General features: G+C 36.0%; 1 protein-coding gene across 3 annotated transcripts in view; it reads right to left on the bottom strand.

Moving 5' to 3' along the window:
* LOC129227305 (uncharacterized) overlaps positions 1-22,142 on the bottom strand; it is a 65,497-nt gene that overhangs the window by 24,606 nt on the left and 18,749 nt on the right. For all 3 annotated transcript variants that reach the window (XM_054861846.1, XM_054861845.1, XM_054861847.1), the window contains exons 2-3: positions 9,950-10,405; positions 4,658-4,976 (exon numbers count right to left, since the gene is read on the bottom strand). In XM_054861846.1, the coding sequence (XP_054717821.1) occupies positions 4,658-4,976; positions 9,950-10,378 (748 nt within the window). In that variant the 5' untranslated portion in view covers positions 10,379-10,405. The remainder of the gene's footprint in view (positions 1-4,657; positions 4,977-9,949; positions 10,406-22,142) is intronic.

Genomic DNA, 22,142 nt, shown 5'->3' with positions numbered 1-22,142 from the left:
GTTTTTTCCGGGGTCGAAAGTGTCCATGGAAACGGCCCTAATGACTGGACACTAAGTTAGCCGCTATGTTTCCTCCCGATAAGTGTTACTGACGGCGAGTGTAAAATGGTGTAAGTCACAAAACCCTGCGTTTTATATCTCGGTGAATATTGATCGTACTAATGTAAAACTTTTAATGTTGAAATTATTTTTAAATGGAGATACTTTCCCTAAGTCCTAAATATAAGTTAGGGAACCTAGGGTCCGTATAAAAAGTTAAATTCTGCACTTTTGACTTCTTTCTTTTTTTTTTGCTTCGAACTTTTAACATCTCAACTCTGCATCTGATTTTGAACATTTTTACAATTGAAAGTATGCATCTAGGACTAACGGTTGCGGAAATAGAGGTCTTGCAGGTGAAACAGAAACACCCTGTATAGATAACTAGTCGCGAACGCTGCTAGATTAGCCGCCTGCAGTGGCGGGTTGGTGTACAACTCTGTTCCTCCAAAGTACCGAACTCATAGTTACATTCTTCGCTATCATTATTTAAAATTATCTATGCGAACATATTTTTTTTAATCTGCAAATTTGATCTGGAAATCCGGACGAAAGAGGTTCTACTGTACGAAATTGATATTCTCTCACGACATAATAGTATAGTTTTAAAAATAATCTGTTGAATGCTTAAGAAGGAACCATCCTTGGCTGTGTGGTAGAAGCTTCGTCTTCTAAGCCGGAGGTCGCGGGTTGAATTCCCACCGGTGCCCTGGGTGTTACTTCCTTCTCTTGTGTTGTAAAATCTTCCTTGTGTGTGCCCGGAGGTAAGGCGCTTTGTACACAGGGACTGATTTACGTCAGGGCATTCGGGCCCGGGGCACCAAAGGAAAGGGGGCACCAAATTTCTGTCATCATTTTTTTTAGGGACCAGTGTTCGGGGCCTCCAACTAAAGGGAACAAAAAAATTTTGTCATTTGACAATTGTTTTTATTAAATGAAAGCATATTAGCCAATTGTTGTGCAGAACGATCATTTTCGCTATTGAAGAGAATTAAGGGTCCTTTGCGTATTTCTGGTAGTAAATTATCTTCATTAGCTCTATTATCAATAGAAGGAATTTTGACCTAAAACATGATTATGGAGGACATTATAGAAGAATTTACTACAAGAAAACAAAGGAGAAAATATATAAAGAATCATTGATGCGCAGAAAGCACATTATGATTTACCTTTACCATTTGTATCATAGTTTTTCCATCTCCGACTGTAAAAAATTTTCTAGCATGAAAACCGTAAATTTATTTTAGATTTATATTAAATGATTTCTTTGAAAAACATCTTAATTATTAACTTTTTTCGTATGAAATCGATATATTTTAAAGTTTTCTTTCTATCAAAATAACATCCAACATTTACCTTCATAGTTTTTGTGTGTGTGGGGGGGGGGCACCATATTTGTCAGTGCCGGGGTACCCAGGTGTGTAAATCGGTCCCTGTTTGTACACATCTCTATGTTGTATGTATGTTGTTCTCTATGTACAGGGTGTCCAGGAAAGGACTCCCTGATTTCAACATTAAATATCTCGAAAACAAAGGCCGATATTGGAATAAAATAAACGGTATGTTTATTGTGAAGCGCATAAAAGGCATGTACAGAAACTTGGAGGCGCTGCACGCTAATTATGCAATAGAAACCTTCATAAATAGTGCTGCGAAGGGGTTAGTCGATTCAGCAGTAGTTTTGCTTCTCAGAGGTACTTACGTTTACGCTAGAAATTATCGTCCAACCCCTTCGCAGCACTATTTATGGGGAGTTTTATTGCAATTACAGCATGCAGTGCCCCCTATTGGCAATTTTTGTTACTAATTTCCAAGTTTCTGTACATGATTTTTATGGGTTTCACAATAAACATACCGTTTATTTTATCAAAATATCGGCCTTTGTTTTTGAGACATTTAATTTTGAAACCAGGAAGGCTTTCCTGGACATCCTGCATACAGGGGCGGACAGGCCGGCCGGACCATCGGACCGATGCACCCTCCCGCCTATGCACCCTTGCGCCCTCAAGCCTGAACACCTTTTATTTATCTAAAAAGTTTTTTTATTAAATTTATATATATATTTTAATATTTTTGTGCAATTTCCTTTTTTTTTCTGCTCTCACAAACTTGTGCGACTTCACATGACTTTTTTTTTCTTTAAACTCGTAAACCTGTGTACCATCGTTTTTTTCTTTCTTTTTTATTTTCCCTTTTTTATATATTTTTACTGCACCTTTTTTTTCTTCCTTTTTGGACTTTTTTTTTTGCACCTTTTTTTTTTTCGCCCTTTGGATGCCAAGGTTGACGCCCTCCTGCAGGACCCAGTCCGCCTGCCTGTGTATGAAGCTGTTTAGCTTCTGTATGAATAAATGCCCAAGAAAACATATGCTATAAGCACAGTTATTTTGGTACCATTACTACACCAATTAAAGTACAAGTGTTCTCTCTTTTTTTTCCTCAATTACGCTTCATTGTCTCCAATAATTAGTTCGAGTAACTTATTTTCGTGGCATCTTTCCAACTGGGAGAAAGTCATTCTCCAGCCCTCGACTGGCTCTGTTTCATTTTCATCAACAGCTATATCAATTCTTTTTCTTTACGTAAATGCTATTTTTAGAAACATCAACCTGTAGATTATTTATGTTTTGCATTTGCCCGCTCTTTCGATTCCTTGTTATGCAACTGATCTGAGACTTCGCAGAAAAATTTAGTTTTAACAATTTTTTTCTCGTTAGATTACGAAATGAATTTGTCATTTTTTAAGTAGTATTAGCTTTGCAGTAAAGCAGACTTTTAAAACTTTCGGAGAAAATACCAAGCATATTCTATTCACATTACTGTTAACATTTAGGCGTAAAATAGACGATTTGTTTGACAAAAGAAAACAATAGGTCGATATTTCTTATTGACATGAAATATCATCACACGCAAGCTGTCATGAGGCAATTCTGCTGGATTACCCGAACTGGCCATTTTTTGATAATTTAGCGACTTCTACTAAGTTTACGAATAGTAAGTAATTATTCACAACTAATTTCGAGACAAAAATAAAAGTTGTAGGTATGGGATAAAGTCACCCAATATGACGGTTTTATTTTGGAAGAGCAAATAATTTATTTATGAAACGGAAACAGCTGTTTTCTTCTGTTACTTTGTGGTATCTTATACTGTTTGTTTTCCTTAGCCGAGACCTTGCACCGATTTGCGCATGCGTCAGGGCTGCTTTCATTTTACCAAAATAGGTAGGAAAACCCGAAGGTGCAAAATAACGTGTTCAACTGTTCTTCCAATGTAGCGTTGAAAAAGAATGAGATAGCAAGTGCGAGCGAAAAGTGCCCATCCTCAACCTATCGCCCCTTTTTTAAATGGAATCTGTCCTGAAGGGTAGTCTTTGCTTTCGAGAACGAACAGTAATAGGAGTCATCCCATGTAAGTAAACGTTTTCCAAATTTTCAAAATTATTAAACTTTATACAGTCGAACAACTCGCTTGTAGCGAGTCCTAGCGATAATCCGAATTTATCGAAGACATCAGAATTACTTAGTTGGAGCAAATGTGAAGTCTATAGGAGCACAACTAGTTTTAAACGAGTAAACTTCACTTAAAGCGAGCAATACTTTGTGATTCACAAAATTTCTATAGACTCTCAACTCAGCTCCTTTCTTGAACAAATTTCTTCAACATTCCGAAGTCAATCAACATTTAGTGATGATTCATAAATCCATAGGACAAGTGATAATGGGTTTATTTATTTTATTTTTCATTAAGTTTTGGAGCAGAGAAGTATTTCAAATTTCTATAATTGTTGACGCCACTTCCGAGATACTTACTTATAAGGCTATTGTAGCTCAAATTCCAGCTAAAGCAGAATGAAATGATGAAAGTGACATATATGAGAAATTTCAAACTGAACCTCCTTAAAATAGTGATTAGTTTTTATGATGCATAAAAATTTCACATATTTTTCAAAACCAGGGTGGCAAATTGACGATGTTTTCCGAGCTATGAGTATTGTTCAAAAAAAAAAAAATAAATAAATAAATAAATAAATAAAATAAAATAAAAAAAATAAATAAAAACAAAATAAAATAAACAACAGCACAAGATCAAATAACCCCATAAAGTAAGGTACCCCATAAGGTTCTCAGCTTAGAGTCGGGATTAGTAACTGGAGGGAGCAAGTCCTTTCATGGACGTAGGAAAAGCGGAGGTAAAGATACCAAGTCACATGATTCAACTCCGACGAATGGTTGACACGTTTTGCGTAAAACTAGCCAGATTACTTCTAATACTTTCAAAATCTGTCATGTGACTTGTGATCCTTGCTTCAAGAGTGGAGAGCTTCCCGCTCTCTACCTTACATCATTACATCCCTGCTCTAAGGTTCTCGCCATTGAGAAGAGATAAAATGGAGGGAGCGAAGACTTTCATTCTTGCAGCAAAGATTCTAAGTCACGTGATAGGTTTTAAAGAAAAGCATTGGAAGAAATCAGGTTCATTCGCCAGTTTCATGCAAAATGTGTCAACCATTCGTCGTTGTTGAATCACGTTACTTGAGTTTTTGCCCAAGCGTTTTGCTTAGTCAATGATTGGACTTGCTCCCTCCATTTACTAATGCCTGCTCTAAGGTTCCCACCTGTAAGTAGAGCGATGAGATTCGGATAAGTGTTGTCCCCCACTTTGTTCATGCCTCTGAAAACTGTCATGTTAAGCACTTCCGTCAGGTAGCGGTAGGTGTTGGGCAGGAGTCGGATGAATGCTGTCCGGGACAGGGAATCGATCCCGAAGATGAGGACGTTGACCGGATGCTGGAGGGATGAGGGGCTGCTGAGAGTGACGTTGCGAATGTGGGCGTGGACGTTCTCGTAGATTTCGAAGGAGGCGAAGTTTCGGCACACCACTTTGACGATCTCTACTGAAGTTGGTAGCGTGAGGCCCTCTTCTGGCAAAGGAATCTGGAGGGAATGTTTTGAAATTACACGGTAAGCAGGCATTGAGCTCAGAATGGGACTTCTAACAAAAGGAAAGTGCAGGAGTCGTAAATGCTTTGGAATTTATACAGACTGAGTCTAAACTCTTGTGCAACACTTTAAAGAGTATTAGAGGGGAAGACAAGAAGCAGGAATCACACATATACACACATGAGGAACATATGATCGCAAACGCATTATTTACGCGTTACATGCACACAAACTGATGGACAGAAACTGATGGAAGCAAAACACGTCACAAGTTTTTTCAAAGACGATTTTACGCAACATTATAGTATTTAAGAAAGGTTTTAAACGGTTGTTGAAATGTATACCTGTAGCTGTAATCTTAGAGCATGAATTAAAACTGAGGGATCAAGTCCAATCATTGGCTAAGAAGAAGCTTGGACAAAAAGCTCAAGTCACGTGACTCAACAACGGCGAACAGTAAAGTAAGAAACAACAACGTCTAAAAGCACAAATTGTAGATTACTACGACACGTGTTTCGACGTAACAAGGAACTCCTTTTTCAATGCAAACTAGTATGTTGTGGCCATCACGAAACTTTCTTCTATATTTTTCCTTTTTCTGATCCCTCCCCATGCTTGACGAGGAAGCAATATTCCCAACAAAAACAAAATTACACATGCAAAAACTTGACGACCACCCCAATGTCTGAATCATTGCAAAAGCAAAGCAAGGAGCGAAAATTGAAAGTTATTTTAAAAGCCTTGCTTGAATTAATTACAAATATTTTATTTGTTAACAAACATAAGATGGCAACAGTTAAAAATTTTAAATCATTGAGATAATATTTCCGATCATTTCCAAACAATTAAAATCACGAGAAATACGCAGACGACAATCTATTACGATTTATCTTCCTTATTGTTGCATTAATAAAGCTATTTTTATTCGCAAAAAAAAAAAAAAAAAAATCAACACCTCCTGGAGCGATTGGAGTCAAAATTGAACCAAAGCCTGTTTGCGTATGGATTCACATATATTCCAAATTTCAACCAGAACGTAGCATTACTACTTAAGATATGGCACTCACAATGGGAAAAAGAAAAGAACGTTCGATTGCGCTGCACCCTTTTTTAGCTGTTGACGCCAAAATAGGAGCAGCCCTTATATCCTCTAAGGGCTACTTGCTGATAAATTTTTCTTTCATTCCGTTCATTATTTCTTGAGATACAGCAGTCACAATTGACGACAAAAAACGTTCCATAGCTCAACCCCCGTTTGAGTTATTGACACCAAAATTGAATCAGCATCTGTTCTTGTTAATGGCAACATATGGACCAAATTTTGTTTGATTCCGCCAGTTACTTCCTGAGGAATAGCAAGCACGCGTAACTCAAAAAACGTCCCATTGCTCCACCCCCCCTTGGAGAAATTCGCGCCAAAAACCAATGGGCACAAGTTCACATAGGGGCACATATGTGTACCAAATTTCGTTCAATTTCATGCGGTAGTTTTTGCTGTAGAGCGGCCACAAAACACTAGTCACACACAGACGTGACACATACGGACACACACACACACATACACACGCACACACATACACACGCACACACATACACACGCACACACATACACACACACATACACACACACACAGACAGACATTTTCCAAAAATAGTCGAAATGGACTCAGCACACCTCAAAACGTTCGAATCCATCAAAATTCGAAATTCGAAAATTTGCACGAATCCACTTTCTTCTATATATTAGATATAGAAGAACGTAAAAAATGAGCTTATGGATGAAAAGACGTCCGACAAAAGCTCAGAGCCAGATTAGTAGACAGCTTAAAAATATAGCTGTAAAAAATATATATAAAATATATATAAAAATAGCAGGGTGCAAAAAAAAAAAAAAAAAAAAAAAAAAAAATTAATTTGAACTTTGACATCTTGAATTCAAATTATGTTTTTCGCAATCACAAGTGTGTGTATGTAGGCGTGTGTGTGGGGGTATGTGTGTTTGTGTGTAGGGGTATGTGTATGTGTGTGTGTGTAGCTGCGTATGTATGCGCGTGTGTGTAGGACATGGATGCAACCTGGAGACGGATTTCGCTAAATAGGAGCAGCATGGTGAGGAGCTGATCGACGGTGACAGGGTGCGGAGGGTGGCGGTGGGAAAAATCAAAGGAACGTCAAAAACAGTCAAATGAGAACAATAAGCAATCGTGATTGCTCAAAAAAAAAAAAAAAAAGAAGTTGCAATTGCGTACAGAAGAAGGGAGAGAGGGACGCACCGGCCTGCAGGCCGGTGGGCCAGTCTGCCCCTGGAAGCGCCACTCGAAATTGCCGCCCCCTGAAGTTGTCACCCGGGGCAAGAACCCCGGCTTGCCCCCCCCCCCCCGTGTCCGGCTCTGCTGGGGATCCATGTGTATCACTTTGGGAATTGCTTCAATAGTGTAATAATGTTAAATATTTAAGTAACAATCAAAAGAGCGATGTAACATGTTTTTTGACGTATACATTATTTGAACTCGGTTCCGCGTTATCGAAATATAAGGTCTTAAACTCTGTTAAAACTTTAAGAAACGTCGCCAAATTTAGTGAGTTTCGGTAAGTACTGGACAACTTCTTTTACACGCTTTGAAGATTGATGCCTTTGCGCAACCTTTCTACATGCAGACGATGAAGTCACGTGGCACCTTCAATTTTCCGCCAAGTCTTTAAATTTTCTGAAACTGTTCCTTTAAGACCCTATACCTCGATAATGGAGAGACGAGGGGAAAGATTTTATGCGCCAAAAAATTTCTCAATATGCTGTTTGATTGTTACCAATTTGCTTTTTTTTTTCATTATCACACGATTCATGTGGTTCCCAGGTAAATGCTTGAAAATAAAAGGGTAGAATTACGGTAACCGGGTCGTGGCGATTCATTCTGGTAACCGCTACCTTACCTTGGTGACGGAGAAATCATGGTAACCCTAGACCAAAGCCGATTAGCTATTCGTTTGGCCAATCAACCATTTCAGAATTCGCCTTTACAATAAATTTCTCTTGTCCAATAAATTTCTCTTTTTTCCATAGAGAAATATTTTTAATTTTCTCAAAGGTGATTTTTTTCTGAAAATTGGCAACACATTGTATTTTTTCAAATTTTAGATCTTCGAAACATTTTAGGAAATTTTACATCGTGAAAGGTTTGTCACTTTTAACTTTTTTAAGTTATAGATTCAAAAATTAGTTATTTATATTATTCATACCTTTTGGATATTTTTTGGAATGTGTTCGTAGTAAATCATTTCCTTCATGTTTTATTGTTCTATCTTAAATTTAAAATATTTTAATTATCGTAATTACTTATTCAGTAAGTCAGAATTATAATTTTAGTCATGATAACGTCCTCTGAATGGATCTTTTGATGTGATTTAACTTCTTTAGTTGATCGTTTTAAGTCTTAATCAAACATTAAGTATTTTTAATGGCTTTTTCTCAGATTATTTCAGACTAATATCGTGTTCTATCCAACTTATGCTGTGTAATTTTGGTAGAATTTGTTTCATTATAATGTTCCTTAGGAAATTAAACATGTTGATAAAAAGTGTAACACCATTGTACGTCATGAACCTTTTCGTTCACATTACGTACATCGTGATATTTCATTTCTTTTCATACACCTCGTTTTTTAATATTATTTTCATTAAAAAATTCATCAAATTCAAGGAAAAAATGAGTTTAATATTACACTGCAATGGGAACGTAAAGAGCAGTATCGCAAATTTTAATTTTTTACATTTTTTGGCATTTTTGTCATGCGTTGTACTTTTACTTTCCTGTCCAAGCTTGTTTATTTGCTTTCCACTGAAAAAAACAGCCGAATTTCATCATTTCGCTATTGTTAATATCGAGTACAAAACACGTTTCTTTTATGTCTCAAAATTCATTTCTGTTGATACTGCGCTTTATCTTCCCACGTTTACGTTAACATCTTGAAAAAAGTTACCTCTCATTTGTCTTTTCTGTAAACTTAATTTCAAAGTAAGAAAAATAAAATAGTTCTATTAAAAAAAAGCTTAATCTTTGGTTTCTTTCCATATTTTGCAATATCTTAAAAAGGAAAAAATAATTTTAATGCATTTTCTGTGAGCAATCACATTGCTCACAAAGCCTCCCTCTGCAGCACCACCGTCAACCGGCCCCTTCCAATGCTGCTCTTCTAGTGAAAACTGTCTCCAGGTTGCGTCCGTATCCTATACACAAGCACATACGCACACATACATACACACCTACACACACGCACGCACATACACATACGTACGCACATACACATACGTACGCACATACACACACGTACGCACATACACACACATACGCACATACCTACACACGCACATACACACACATACGCACACACCTACACACACGAACACATACACACATACGCACACACACAGATACACACACGCACACACGCACATACACACTCACACATGCCCACCCACCTACACACATAAACATGTTCACACAGTCATGCCTGCGCACAGACACAAACACACACGCACTCGTGATTGCGAAAAAACATAATTTGAATTCCAGATGTCAAAATTCAATATTTTTTTTGCTTCTTCACGGTTGCGATCAGAGAAAGAAAAAGGTTAATAAGCAGTTGTAGTTACTAAGGTGAGTTTGAGCAATCCGAAGCTCCGTTCTTTTTCTTTGGGTCAACTCTTATTGGATGATTTCCTTTGTTTACAGTCTAGTACTTTGTTTACATTGAGTCGTAAGTGCCAAATTTGGCAGTTTTTGAAAAAATACGCCAGTGCGACCCGGTTACCGTAATTCTACCAAATAAAATCGCAACATTCGACTGTTGCAAAAATTAAGTTCCATTAGTTCCCAAAGAAAAAGCGTCCATATTACAAAATGTTAGAGAGTAAACAACGTTTGAAGCTTAAAATTAAATTTATGGATAATAATTTTTAAAAAATCATACCTCTTTCCCATAAACCACCTTGAGATCACTCTCTTCATTTTTTGCTCTAAAAATCGCGGACCAATAACAGTTCAAGGAGCTCCCAACCACATATCCACTGTCAGCAACGGCACTGACGTTGAACTTGAGTCTGCCTTGGCGATCAACGTACGTCCAATCCCCCCTTCTGCTGGAGCAAACAAGTGGTTTCGGAGGAGATATATACTCCCAGACCGAGGGATGGAAGGGGTGGACGCGCGGCAAAGAACATTTCTGCTTGCTGTCTGGTACTTCTTCCGAGTCCAAATCGTAAGAGAAGTAGGGATGTTGCAGAACATAGATTGGAACTGCTGGCCTTCTCAGGAGAATGAGGAAAGGAAGGATGGTGAATGTCAGCAGCAAGAGACATACTCCTCGGCAAGATCGACAAGGGTGACACTTCCGGAGCATGCCTCATAACATCGTCTGCGCCTACATCTGAGAACAAAGATTAGATTATCGCAAAGGAAATATATGGCTAAGAAATGAGTATGAGTACAATCTCGAATACGTTTTGACGAAATATCTTATCTATATTCCATTCTACAACTTTTATTTTTATACCGATAGTGTTATCTCCTACACAACGGATTTTATCTCCACAACACTGATTATGGTAAAATTATATCCTGCATTTCCTGAAACGCCGGTGGCTGTTTGGGTAAACATAACAGTTTAGCATAAAGGGTTTTACTTTATGCCTGCGGAAATTAAATGCTCTAGAAGTTAATTGGCTCCATGGAAAATTAAGGGAAGATTTCTATAATTGGGAATCTGGCGATCTTTCTTCATTGGTGTCAATTTTTGGCTAAAGCACCTGCACGAGAGGTATTTTTAATTGCAAATCTAAACAAAGAGAAAGGAAACATCTATTCACTTAGGGTTACTAAAAATCAGTAGGGTTACAAAAGTAAAATTATTTACGGCAAAAATAAGACGACCGCGCCAGATTCCCAATTATCGAAATATTAACAAAATTAATGTAATCTTAGTAACTGTCCCAGTCTTCCCAAAACCACAAGATAACAAAACAGGGATAGTTCCTTGAGTAAAGGCCATTGCTAGAAAAATGTTCTTATAAAATCGAAATAAAGCAATTTAAAATAACAGTTAAGATTAAAGATATTTAAACAATTGAGGCAGTGAGAAGCAAAGCGATGTAAAAGGCAAAATCCAACTAGTATGTTGTGGCCATCACGAGATGTTCTTCTATATCTTTCTTATAATTCTGATCCCTCCCCATGCTGCGCCGCACCCTTTTTTAGCTGTTGACGCCAAAATAGGATCAGCCCTTATACCCTCTAAGGGCTACTTGTCGAAAAATTTTTGTTTGATTCCGTTCATTACTTCTTGAGATACATCAGTCACAATTGACAACAAAAAACGCTCCATAGCTCAATCCCCGTTTGAGCTATTGACACCAAAATTGAATCAGCAGCTGTACCTTTCAAAGGGCAACATATAGACCAAATTTTGTTTGATCCCGCCAGTTACCTCCTGGGGAATAGCAGGCACGTATAACTCAAGAAACGTCCCATTGCTCCACCTCTCTTGGAGGAATTCACGCCAAAACTCAATGGGCACAAGTTCAAATAGGGCACATATGTGCACCGAATTTCGTTCGATTTCATGCGGTAGTTTTTGCTGTAGAGCGACCACAAAAAAACTGGTCACACACACACGGACACACACACACACACACACACACACACACAGACATTTTCCAAAAACGTTCGAATCCTTCGAAATTCGAAAATTTTCACGAATCCAATACTTTTTTCTACATATTAGATATAGAAGAAAGTAAAAATTGTGTGTTGAGATAACCAGTACTATTGGTAGGAGAACCTCTCCTCTGTCTTGGGACAAGGGTTAGTACAAGTAGCGCTTGTAGGTTTTGTTATACAGCATGATTTAAAAAAACTTTTCAATGAAAGCCTATTTAGGATGTGTTTAAAAGTTTTGAGTAAAACTTTAAACGTGTTTTACTCAAAACTTGAAAACGTCCACTTGCATCCCTTTGCTTCTCAAAAGAACTAGGGGCACCCCGATGGGAAGTCACGGGAGGTCACCGTGACCTCCCAAAATTTCCTTCTTTGGCAAAATTTTCCACATTCGGTAAATCTTGGAGTTTTATTCGGCAATGTTATCATCATTCCGCAAAATTTGGAGTTCCATTTTCGTCAAATTGAGTTTCTACCGTCACAAAAATTTAACTTCGGGCATTCTAAGTAAAACCTCATTAATTCAGTGTCAGTATTAATGTAAGTACGCTTTTTACAAAATAACTATAAATTGAGTTAATATACACAAACTACTGTACACAGTAATCATTTTATTTTGAATTCAAAAAGATGAAATATAAAACTTTATAAGTGAAAATTACAAACAAAATACGACTACAAAATACATTATTGCGCTAACTCGCCTTTTACTTACACAGTACGTACATCTAAATGGCTGTCCAGATTAAACGGAATCTGGTTTAATGGGGTCCGGATTAATGGGGGTTTACTGTACATTTACTACAAAATATGTTAGTTTACACATTTGAGTTTAAAATACATTCTCTGGTTTTAAACACCAGTCGGACCTAAAAAACATTTATCATTATTTCACACACAAAAATAGACCAGAATAACCATTATCGTAGAAATAATAGATCGTTAAATTGCAGTAAAAAGATGAGATGTCATATTATAAAGTGTTCAGAAATGAAAGTTAGATGTAGTCTTAAGGTTCCAACATTTTATAAAGACATCAAATGCTTAATGTCGTTAAATCTGACCCATTTTTCGTCTTCAAACCCATAGTAATTTATTTTCCATTAGTACTTTATTTCCCTATTCGTCCCGTTTTGGCATAATATCGAACACCAAAGCTATTTTAGTCTTGACTCTGGAATCAAATGATTCATCACTTGATGTCAATGGAGGAAAAATGGTTATTTTTCTACAAAAAGAAGGATGGTTCGGTTCTATTAGTGGAATTTTCAATTGGATAGCTTTTAATTTAGTGGACGAATACCAACTGATAAAAAATGCATTTACCCTGAATCTAAAATAATAAATTTCAAATTATAGTATTGTGTACTAGTGATACCTTAACTATGTCTTAAAACTACGTCTTAACTATAACTTAACAAAAGCGTGTTGTATATATTTCTTACTAATCGGTCCTTTTCATCTACTATAGCATTTACTGTCCAACCACGGATTGAATGGAATTTGAAAACGTCTAGTTAAGACAAGTCTATCTGAATGAAAAGAAAAGTAAAAAAATTAATTTGAATTTTTGGCATCTAGAATTCAAATTATGTTTTTCGCAATCACGGGCGTGTGTGTGTATGTATGCGCGTGTTTGTTTGTGTAGGCGCATGTGTGTGGGTGTGTGTGTGAGTGTATGTATGCATGTGTGTGAGTGTTGTGTATGCAGTGCTGTGCGTGTACGCGCGTGTGCGTGTAAGCAAGCGTTCGTGTGTGTGTGTGTGTGTGTGTGTGTGTGTAGGCGTTCGTGTGTGTGTGTGTGTTTGTATGCAGGCATGTGTGTTTGTGTCTGTGTGCAGGCATGAGTGTGTGTATGTGTGTATGTGTAGGTGTGTGTATGTATGCGTGTGTGTGTAGGATATGGACCCAACCTGGACACGGTTTTTGCAAGAGGAGCTGGTCGACGGTGATGCTGCAGAGAGTGCTGGCGGAAAAATAAAATCAGCGTAACGTCAAAAACAGTCAAATGAAAACAATACGCAATCGTGATTGCTCAAAAATTTGATGCGCGTGTTCCGCTCATTTGAATGAAACTCTGTTTAATTCTAAGGCTAACCTACATCTGCAAAAGCTGACACCCTCAAAAACTGATGCGTCCATTTCCACCTGTAAACCGGATGTTTGCCGTTCCATACAATCTGTGGTCAGAGAGTACAACCTAACACAAAGTTCGTCAGCGTGAACCAGTGTAAAAACATTCCTCTATTAGTATTGCACAAGTTGAATCTCAGCAAAAGTAAATACAGTAGAACTTCTTAACTGAGACCAAAGGCAATCCGAATAAACGAATAGCCGGATAATCCGGGTAGTATGTAAAGTAAGGAAAATAAATCCTTAACTAAGCAGACGAGCCTTTTAATTACATCAAAACAAATTTGTAACAGCAAGAAGTTCCGTCTAACGAGCCTACTTTCCCGTTTAACCATATCTACTTTCTAGTATCTGATCAATATTCTTTAAAATAGCTAAAATCGCAAATTGTTTCAAACATAATTTTTTAACATTTTAAGCCGATTTCTAGGAATAAAATATGCTTTACTCATCTAAAGGATTAGATGCGTAAAAAAAAAAAATAAATAAATAAATGAACGAACAAATAAAATAGCAGCACCTTTTAAACAAAGCAGCTAATGCACTTTTTGCATTAAAAAAATCTTTAACCGCTTTCAAAAAGAAAAAAAAAGAATTACAATTAATAAGTTCAGTAAATTAAATACATCATATTAAAAAATAAAACAAAATAAAATAAAAGAAATAAATAAAACCGTTTGTTTTTCCAACCTTTTGCCAAAAAATAATTTTTTAAATGAATTAATGTACTTTCCAAAAGAATTGAAAACAATAAAATGGCAACGTAAAAAAATAATTTTCAATGTCAAAAAAAAAAAAAAAAAAAAAAAAAAAAAAAAAAGAACGTCTGCGCATAATGTAGAAACATAAAGGACTTCCAGTTTATCCGCTGAAAATTGAATACATAAATTAAAACTTTACAGTAAAAATAAAAACAAGTCATATTAACAATAATTATTTCAGTTAAAACCATGACTGCGGAGTCGGAGTCAATCTCCTTTTGGGATAAAAGAGTCAGATTCGGGAGCCAAATGTAATATTTTCAAAGACTTGGAGTTTTAATCGGTCATTTCCTTTAGAGGACGCAACTCTTCCAATGTTTGCGGAGTCAGAGTTGGACTTATTTTGAGATGAAGGAGTCGGAGTCGATTATCCAAGAATCGAAGTCAGTCATTTTTCCTCCGTGTATAATTTTTTGCCAATACTACAAAGTCAGAGTCGAAGTCGGAAGTTTGTCGTCAAGAGCTATTTCCAACAAAATTTGTTTGAAGTAAATCCGCCTTCAAGTACGGATTCTACATTGACTTTCAGTTTCCCCGTAGGCGCTAATGTTAAGGGATTTGAACTGTTCAAAATGGAACGGAAACTGTTCAAATCAAAAAGATAGTTTATATATATATGTTTTTCATCAAAAGCTTTTTCCTACAAGTTTGTTTGAAGCAAATTCGCCTCTAAGTTCTTAATAGCCCTGAATTTCCCCTTGGGCGCTAATGTTAAGTTTTTTTGAACTGTTCAAAATTGAACGAAAAATAATTCAAGTCAAAAAGTGAAACATAGGAATGAGATGTCCTCGCCGAGATCTTTCCAAAAAAAAAAAAAAAAAAAAAATGCTCGAATCGGACTATTCACACACAGGTTATTAGGGGGCGGGGGAGGGTGACAGACAGACAGACTAACAGACATTTTCCCCCATCTCAATACCCTATTTTCCAATTTTTAATTTTTTCGATATTTATCAAATTCTTTTTTTATTTTTGACTTTTTTTTTGTTTTGTTTTTTGTTTTTCGCGATATTTTCAAGATGCATTCAACCTTTTTCTTGCTTTTTTCTTTTTTTTCTCGGACTTTTACTTTTAAAGTAGGCTAAAAATCACATAGAATTGTTTCACACAATTTACATTTTATGATTCATTCTTGCCACCCGGGCGACTAGATTAGCCGCCTTAAACGGCTGCTCTTGTTACTCCCACAGTCTCAGATCATTTAAAAAGTAATCTATACTAATATTATAAAGAGAGAGAGAGCGGATTTTTGTACATTTATATGTTCGAAGTAATCTCAGGAACCACTGCAAACGATTTGAAAAATTATTTCGCTACATGAAAGGCGCATTCTTGCTGAGTGACATAGGCCATCATCTATACATATAATAAAATAAGATGTTTGTGTGTGTGTGTGTGGCGCGCATCCCGGGAAAACGGTAAGGCCTAGAAAGATGAAATTTAGTATACAGGTGTAGTTTTTGCTGAAGTTTTGCACCTCGGGCTCCGATTTTTGATATTTTAATTAGAGAAAAAGTTATTTAATGTTTTATGTGATTTTTAGCACTTTTTAGTACTTTAACCTCACAGACCCCACACCAATTGTGCCAGACAAATATTTTTGGTACTATAGTGTCGGAAATTTAATTTTAAATATGATGAGCAAAAAAATTTTGAAGATAAAGCAATTTTTGTATTTTTTATGAATTTTTGAAAAAACCTTTAATTTGCGTGTTTTTCTGGGTTTTATTTTTTTCTAATATCATCCTGCGAGAAGTATCAAAGCCTCATTTCTGAAATTTAAGTTGGTAATAGTATAAACATTTCGCCCTCTTCAGAAGAAAAAAGTTCTTAAAAATACGCAATAGTTTTTTTTTACAATTTTTTTAATGCTGAACACATCATGTCCTTTCACACATCAGTCGAAAAAAGCGTTCTTCAATCTTTTATGCCTGTGACGTCACTACTTGGGTTTCGATTCGATATTTACGATGGAATCTTAATCGCAAGCAATGTTAATCTTTTTTTTTTACTATATAGCTTACTTCTACATTTTCTGACGTGATGACCACGTGTTTTTTCGGCAGCGCTTGCTTTTTTTCTTCCTTTTTTTTTTGTTTTATTAAGGGATTGCATTTATTTCTTTTTCCCTCCCTCCCCCCCCCCAAGCTGGACCTTTCGCTGTATCTATATTACGTTACATTTCATAGTTGTGCGCATTAATTCAATAAAAACAGCGAGATTTTTTTTATCTTTGTCAAACGCTACTTTTTGCACACTACGGGGAATTTGAGCTTTTTTTTTTTTTTTTTTGCTCTACTTAAATAAAAAATAAAGCGGTTTTTTGAGTGTTCTTTGTTTTTATTAGGAAATGGGCGAGGAGGTCAAAATAAATAGAGATGGATAAGAAAATGTAGAGGTAGATTGTAAAGGTAGATAGACGCCGAAGGCAGCAATCTTGGCGTAAAAATGTGAATGGCACCAAAAAAAAAGATAGAGATGGATTGATTAATACTGCTGCCAAATTTATTTAAACAACCGCCGAAGGCGGCAAACTTGAAGTAAAAAGGTAAATGACAAGTTAGCCAAACAGCCGCCGTAGGTGGCTGCTTGCACATTGGGTGTCAATGCCCCCCTCCCTCCCCCCACATACACCATGACTTTGAAAAAACAATGCTTTCACATAAAAGTGGAAGTACTTTTTGTTATTTTTCGACAAAATTTACATGAAGAGTACGTCGTTTGTGTCTCCCCTCCCCCTCCTTTAAAAATATTCCAAACGACGAAACTGGAGACAGATCTAGAAAATATTTTATTCAAATTATTAATGATATAGATAGATATAGATTGATTGACACCGCCACGAAATTTATTTAAGCAGCCGCCGAAGGCGGCATTATTGGCGTAAAAAACGAATGATAATACTGATTTATAGAGAAAAACATTGATTAATGTCGTCGCTAAATTGTTTAAGCAACCGCCGAAGGCGGCACCCCTGGCGTAAAAAGGCAAATGGCGTAAAAAGGCGGACCAGCTGGTCGCCGCAGGCGGCTAGTTTATGCATATATGTATTCATACTATTTTTTTTATACCAAAGGTTTGTCTTCGCTACCAGTTTCTGTTTCGTACTGTTTTGTTCTTATATACGTACAAACCCGATTGCTCGCATTTGCAACGACAGAATGGCTAACGGTTCGCTTCGAAATGAATGCTGAGGGATGGGAACATGTGAACGAACAAATATCGTGATTCCAGGTTGAGAACCGCCGAAAGCTTTACATGTACTTGAGTCTGCAGAAGATGGTGTATGAGGCATTCTATTAGCCTTGAACATTACTGTCCGATATTTTAACGCGAAACCTTACTCGAATTTGCGCATGCGTCAGGTCTCTTCTGATTTTATCAAAACAGGGGTGATAGCAAGAAGGAAGTAACGAGTAAGCGAAAACTGAATGCATCGGGAAGTGCGCTTCCTTTAAACCATCACCCCTTTTTCAATTCGAACCTTTCGCAGCTACTAGTCGCGGAATTCGAGAACATACAATAAAAACCATTTAGAGGCATGGAATGTTTACACTCAAAAATTAAATTAAATGAAAAGATTCGATTCGGGCAAATTAGTTTTTGAGTTCAAGTGGTGTTTATAGACTTTAATAATCTGTGTTTCTAAAAGTTCTAATTTACACCAATAGTTTGTCTTCGCTGTCAGTTTCTGTTTCGTACTGTTTTGTTCTTACGAAAGTAAAAACCATCCCCGATTGCCTTGCGTCCGCAATGACCGAATGATTGGGGGTCCTCTTCGAACGTAATGCTGAGGATGGGAACACGTGAAAGAAAAATACACCACAATGCGAGCATGAGAATCTTCGAAAGCTTTACATGAATTTGAGATTTCACAAGATAGGGTATGTTGCATTCTATTCGCCGAGGACATGGAAAACCATTTATAGTCACAGAATGTTTACGCCTCAAAATTTAATTAAATGAAATTTAACTGAGATTCGGTTCGGGAAAATAAGTTTTTGAAGTCAAGTAGTGTAAATAGACTTTAATATTCCGTGTTTCTAAAAGTTGTAATTTTGCATGCATTTAGGATTATCGTTTAAGGTTTTTCATTCATACTAAAATTAAAATGAGGAACATCTGCAAATGAATTTAATTAAGTTCATTTCGTTTAGAAAATTCTCAACTGAAAGAGTAATTGCACACAATTACCGTACTTTCAAAGGTAAGAGTTAAAACAACAAACAAAAATTCTGGATAGTAAAAAATTTGAAAAAGCAGAGGAAAAAATTAAAAAAAAAATATTTTCAGAACTTTTTTTTATGATGACTGTATTTAAGCATTTAAAAACGATATAATAAACTGATATATCTGACAAATATCCTATCAGTATGAAATTGCAAAAAAAAAAGGAAGCATATGAAAAAAGAAAGTTTCCTGAAGAAAACGAGCTTCCGGGGATTGAGAAAGACTCACCTCCAAGGAGAATATACAATGTTCATCCTAATAGCTAATCTGAAGTTTGTCACATAAAAATTCATTTGGAACATTTCCGTAGCCTTACATATTTCCAAAGTCGCTTAACAGTTTAAGATCCTGCCAGCCTATCAAGCATCATATAAAGAACTCGGTCTTTTATACGACGACAAACCTTGGAAACTAACCTTAGTTGATACACGTAGCTTTGTGACTTCGGTCCTAAACTAAGAGATTTTTTATAACTATTTTAATTTTTATGTCATTTTTTAGACCCTTTTGCTTTATGGCAAACAAAAAAAAAGATCTCTGTGGCGACATATTGCAAGGAGAGCGCAAAAATATATAATTGTCATTCAATGTCAAGCGATATAAAAGTTAAAGGCAAAATTTGTGAACGAAGCGGATACTCAATAGGAGACTTTTGTTTGCCACCATCGCAGAGAATCAACGAAAAAAATTCTATTAAAACATGATTGGTACATGAAAATCAGGAATGTAAATTAATGTTGATCGGCATACTCGGTGGAACTGGAGAAAAATTATGAATTCAACACTATCCAAAAATCAATCAACAGGCTTTTGAGATGTTTTTTGTACGGAACTGTTGGGAATTTACTTAGAAGTATAAAAACTGACCATTCCACATTTAAACTACTTTGAATATCTTTCAAAAAAAGGCTACGTGTGATTAAAAAAAAACAAAAAAAAAACGGAAAATTGGGAGAATTCCTTCAATAGGGTACTCATCAGGACTTCTTTTCAAGCTTCTAAAACTAAAGGTGATATACCAATAATTTTATTGCACGGCTTTAATTTGTCTATTCTATTCAATGGAGTTCAACGCCAAATAAATTCACTACGGAATAATATGATTTCGAATATTATTCTTACAGCACCAGCAGCATATCAGTTGTCTCATAATCCTTGCATCCTCATGGTCCCTGTACATCTCCTTTTCCAATTTAAGTTATTACAATATCCAATGAAAATTTCTTATGCCATCATCATCATCAAACCTACAACTATACGATACGTAGTGCAACGTTACATACTGGAGGATTGTATTGTTCAGTGGGAATTATATGTTAGCATCTCTTGATCGGGGACTAAGGTAAATCAATCTATTTCAAATCTCATAAAAACGAAACAAAATAATGCAGCCTACTATTATTTTTGAAATTAAATAGTAGCTTTATATATTTTATTTAAGATAGATAGTTTTTTTTTTACCAGAACTAGGTCAGGTCGGGACGGGCCTCTAGTTTAGTATAAATGCATTTTTATTTTCATGCGCATTATTAGAACCCGCATGCTGATATCTTAAAGAAATCTACAGACATGAATGTTGGATTTTAACCTTCATTGAGCAAAAGGAAACATAACTTTAAAAAAAGAAAAAAAAAAGAAAACGGAAAAAAAAGAAAAAGAGTAAAGAAAAGAAAAAAGAGAAATTAGAAAACATGTTAAACGACGGATCTATTTTCAAAAAAGTGCCAGATGAGAAGAAAGGATCAAATGTACTTTCAACAGCACAGCCAGAATTTATTTTCTAGGGAAGGGAGGAGGAGGGGTATTCACATTAAACCATACATGAAGATGAAATTCCATACCAGGACTAGCAATATGGTATAAAAGTAAAGGGTTTTATCAGATCTGACCGAAAAAATTTTTTCGCAGTGCTCCTGAGATCAAGGTTGTCACACTCACGCTCAAACGACGGGCCAAAGATTTGAGTATAAAGTGAGCCACTGTAAAAAAAAAAAAAGAAAACAACTTGCATTTTTCCAGAGATAAGTTTACTTTTTAAAGACGCACAAATAAGAACAGAACATGGCATTTTAATGTGTTTTTTTCTCTGACACTTGATCTCTATCCTTGGCCACTTACTATCTTTCCTAGTTCGGTGATATATTATTTGCAGGACTACTTTTGATATTGATCCCAGTGAGTGTCTCTGATTCTTGAACTGAATGGAGATTTATTCCTTTCCATAAGCATAAATAACCTGCATTGATAAGGATTCCTAAACTGTTAATGGAAAGTAATAATCATTAGAATCTTTGTGTATTTTCAAGCTTTTCAGTCACGGCGTCGCCTGCGGGGGACTTTTACAAAAAATGCCGAAAAGGTAAATAGAATGAGTCAATGTTGCATAGTATTGGTTAATTCTTATTATTAGAGACTATTTTTTAGCTTACATTATCTGTCATAATCCTGCGTTTTTCTTCCGTTTTTTGTTTGTTTCCAGAAATAATGAAAAATAACAGTAATTATAAATTAAAAATACTTCTGCTTTTTAATTGTTGCTATAAACGATGAAAAAAAAAATGAATAAATAAATTGTCAATAAATTTAACTAATCAGTTTCAAGGCTGAACTTAAGCAAGCATACATTTGTGGGTATTTTTGAAAACTTTCTTTTTTTCACTGTACTTGAACAAAATTGCTTTTGAATTAGAGCGTACAAACCAGCAATACTGAAAAATGATTAATGAAAAAAAAAAAAAAAACTATTCTATCTTTAAACGCAATACATTTACATTAAAATAAAAGTCCATACCGCTTTTTCGTTTTTTTAGCCTACTTTCCCAGTAAAAGTCAGAAAAAGAAGAAAAAAAGCATGAAAGAAGGCTTAATGCATCTTAAAAATATCGCGAAAAACAAAAAAAAGTCAAAAATAAAAGAAAAGAAAAATTAATTTGAATTTTGACATCTTGAATTCAAATTATGTTTTTCGCAATCACGAGTGTGTGTATGTAGGCGTGTGTGTTTGTGTGTGGGGGTATGTGTTTGTGTGTACGGGTTATGTGTATGTGTGTGTAGGCATGTGTGTTTGTGTCTGTGGGGGGGATGTGTATGTGTGTGTAGGCATATGTGTTTGTGTCTGTGTGCAGGCACGAATGTGTGGGTAGTTGTGTGTATGTTTTTGTGTGTGTATGTGTGGGTGTTTGTATGTTTGTGTAGGTGTGTGTAGGTGTATGTGTGTGTATGTGTGTGCGTAGTTGTGTATGTATGCGCGTGTGTGTAGGATATGGATGCAACCTGGAGACGGCTTTCGCTAGAGGTGCAGCATCGTGAGGAGCCCGTCAACGGTGA

The sequence above is a fragment of the Uloborus diversus genome, chromosome 8 (assembly GCF_026930045.1).
Source record: "Uloborus diversus isolate 005 chromosome 8, Udiv.v.3.1, whole genome shotgun sequence".
In the NCBI taxonomy this organism is placed as follows: domain Eukaryota; kingdom Metazoa; phylum Arthropoda; class Arachnida; order Araneae; family Uloboridae; genus Uloborus; species Uloborus diversus.
Note: the sequence above shows the minus strand (reverse complement) of the source record. Positions and strands in the feature narration are given on the sequence as shown.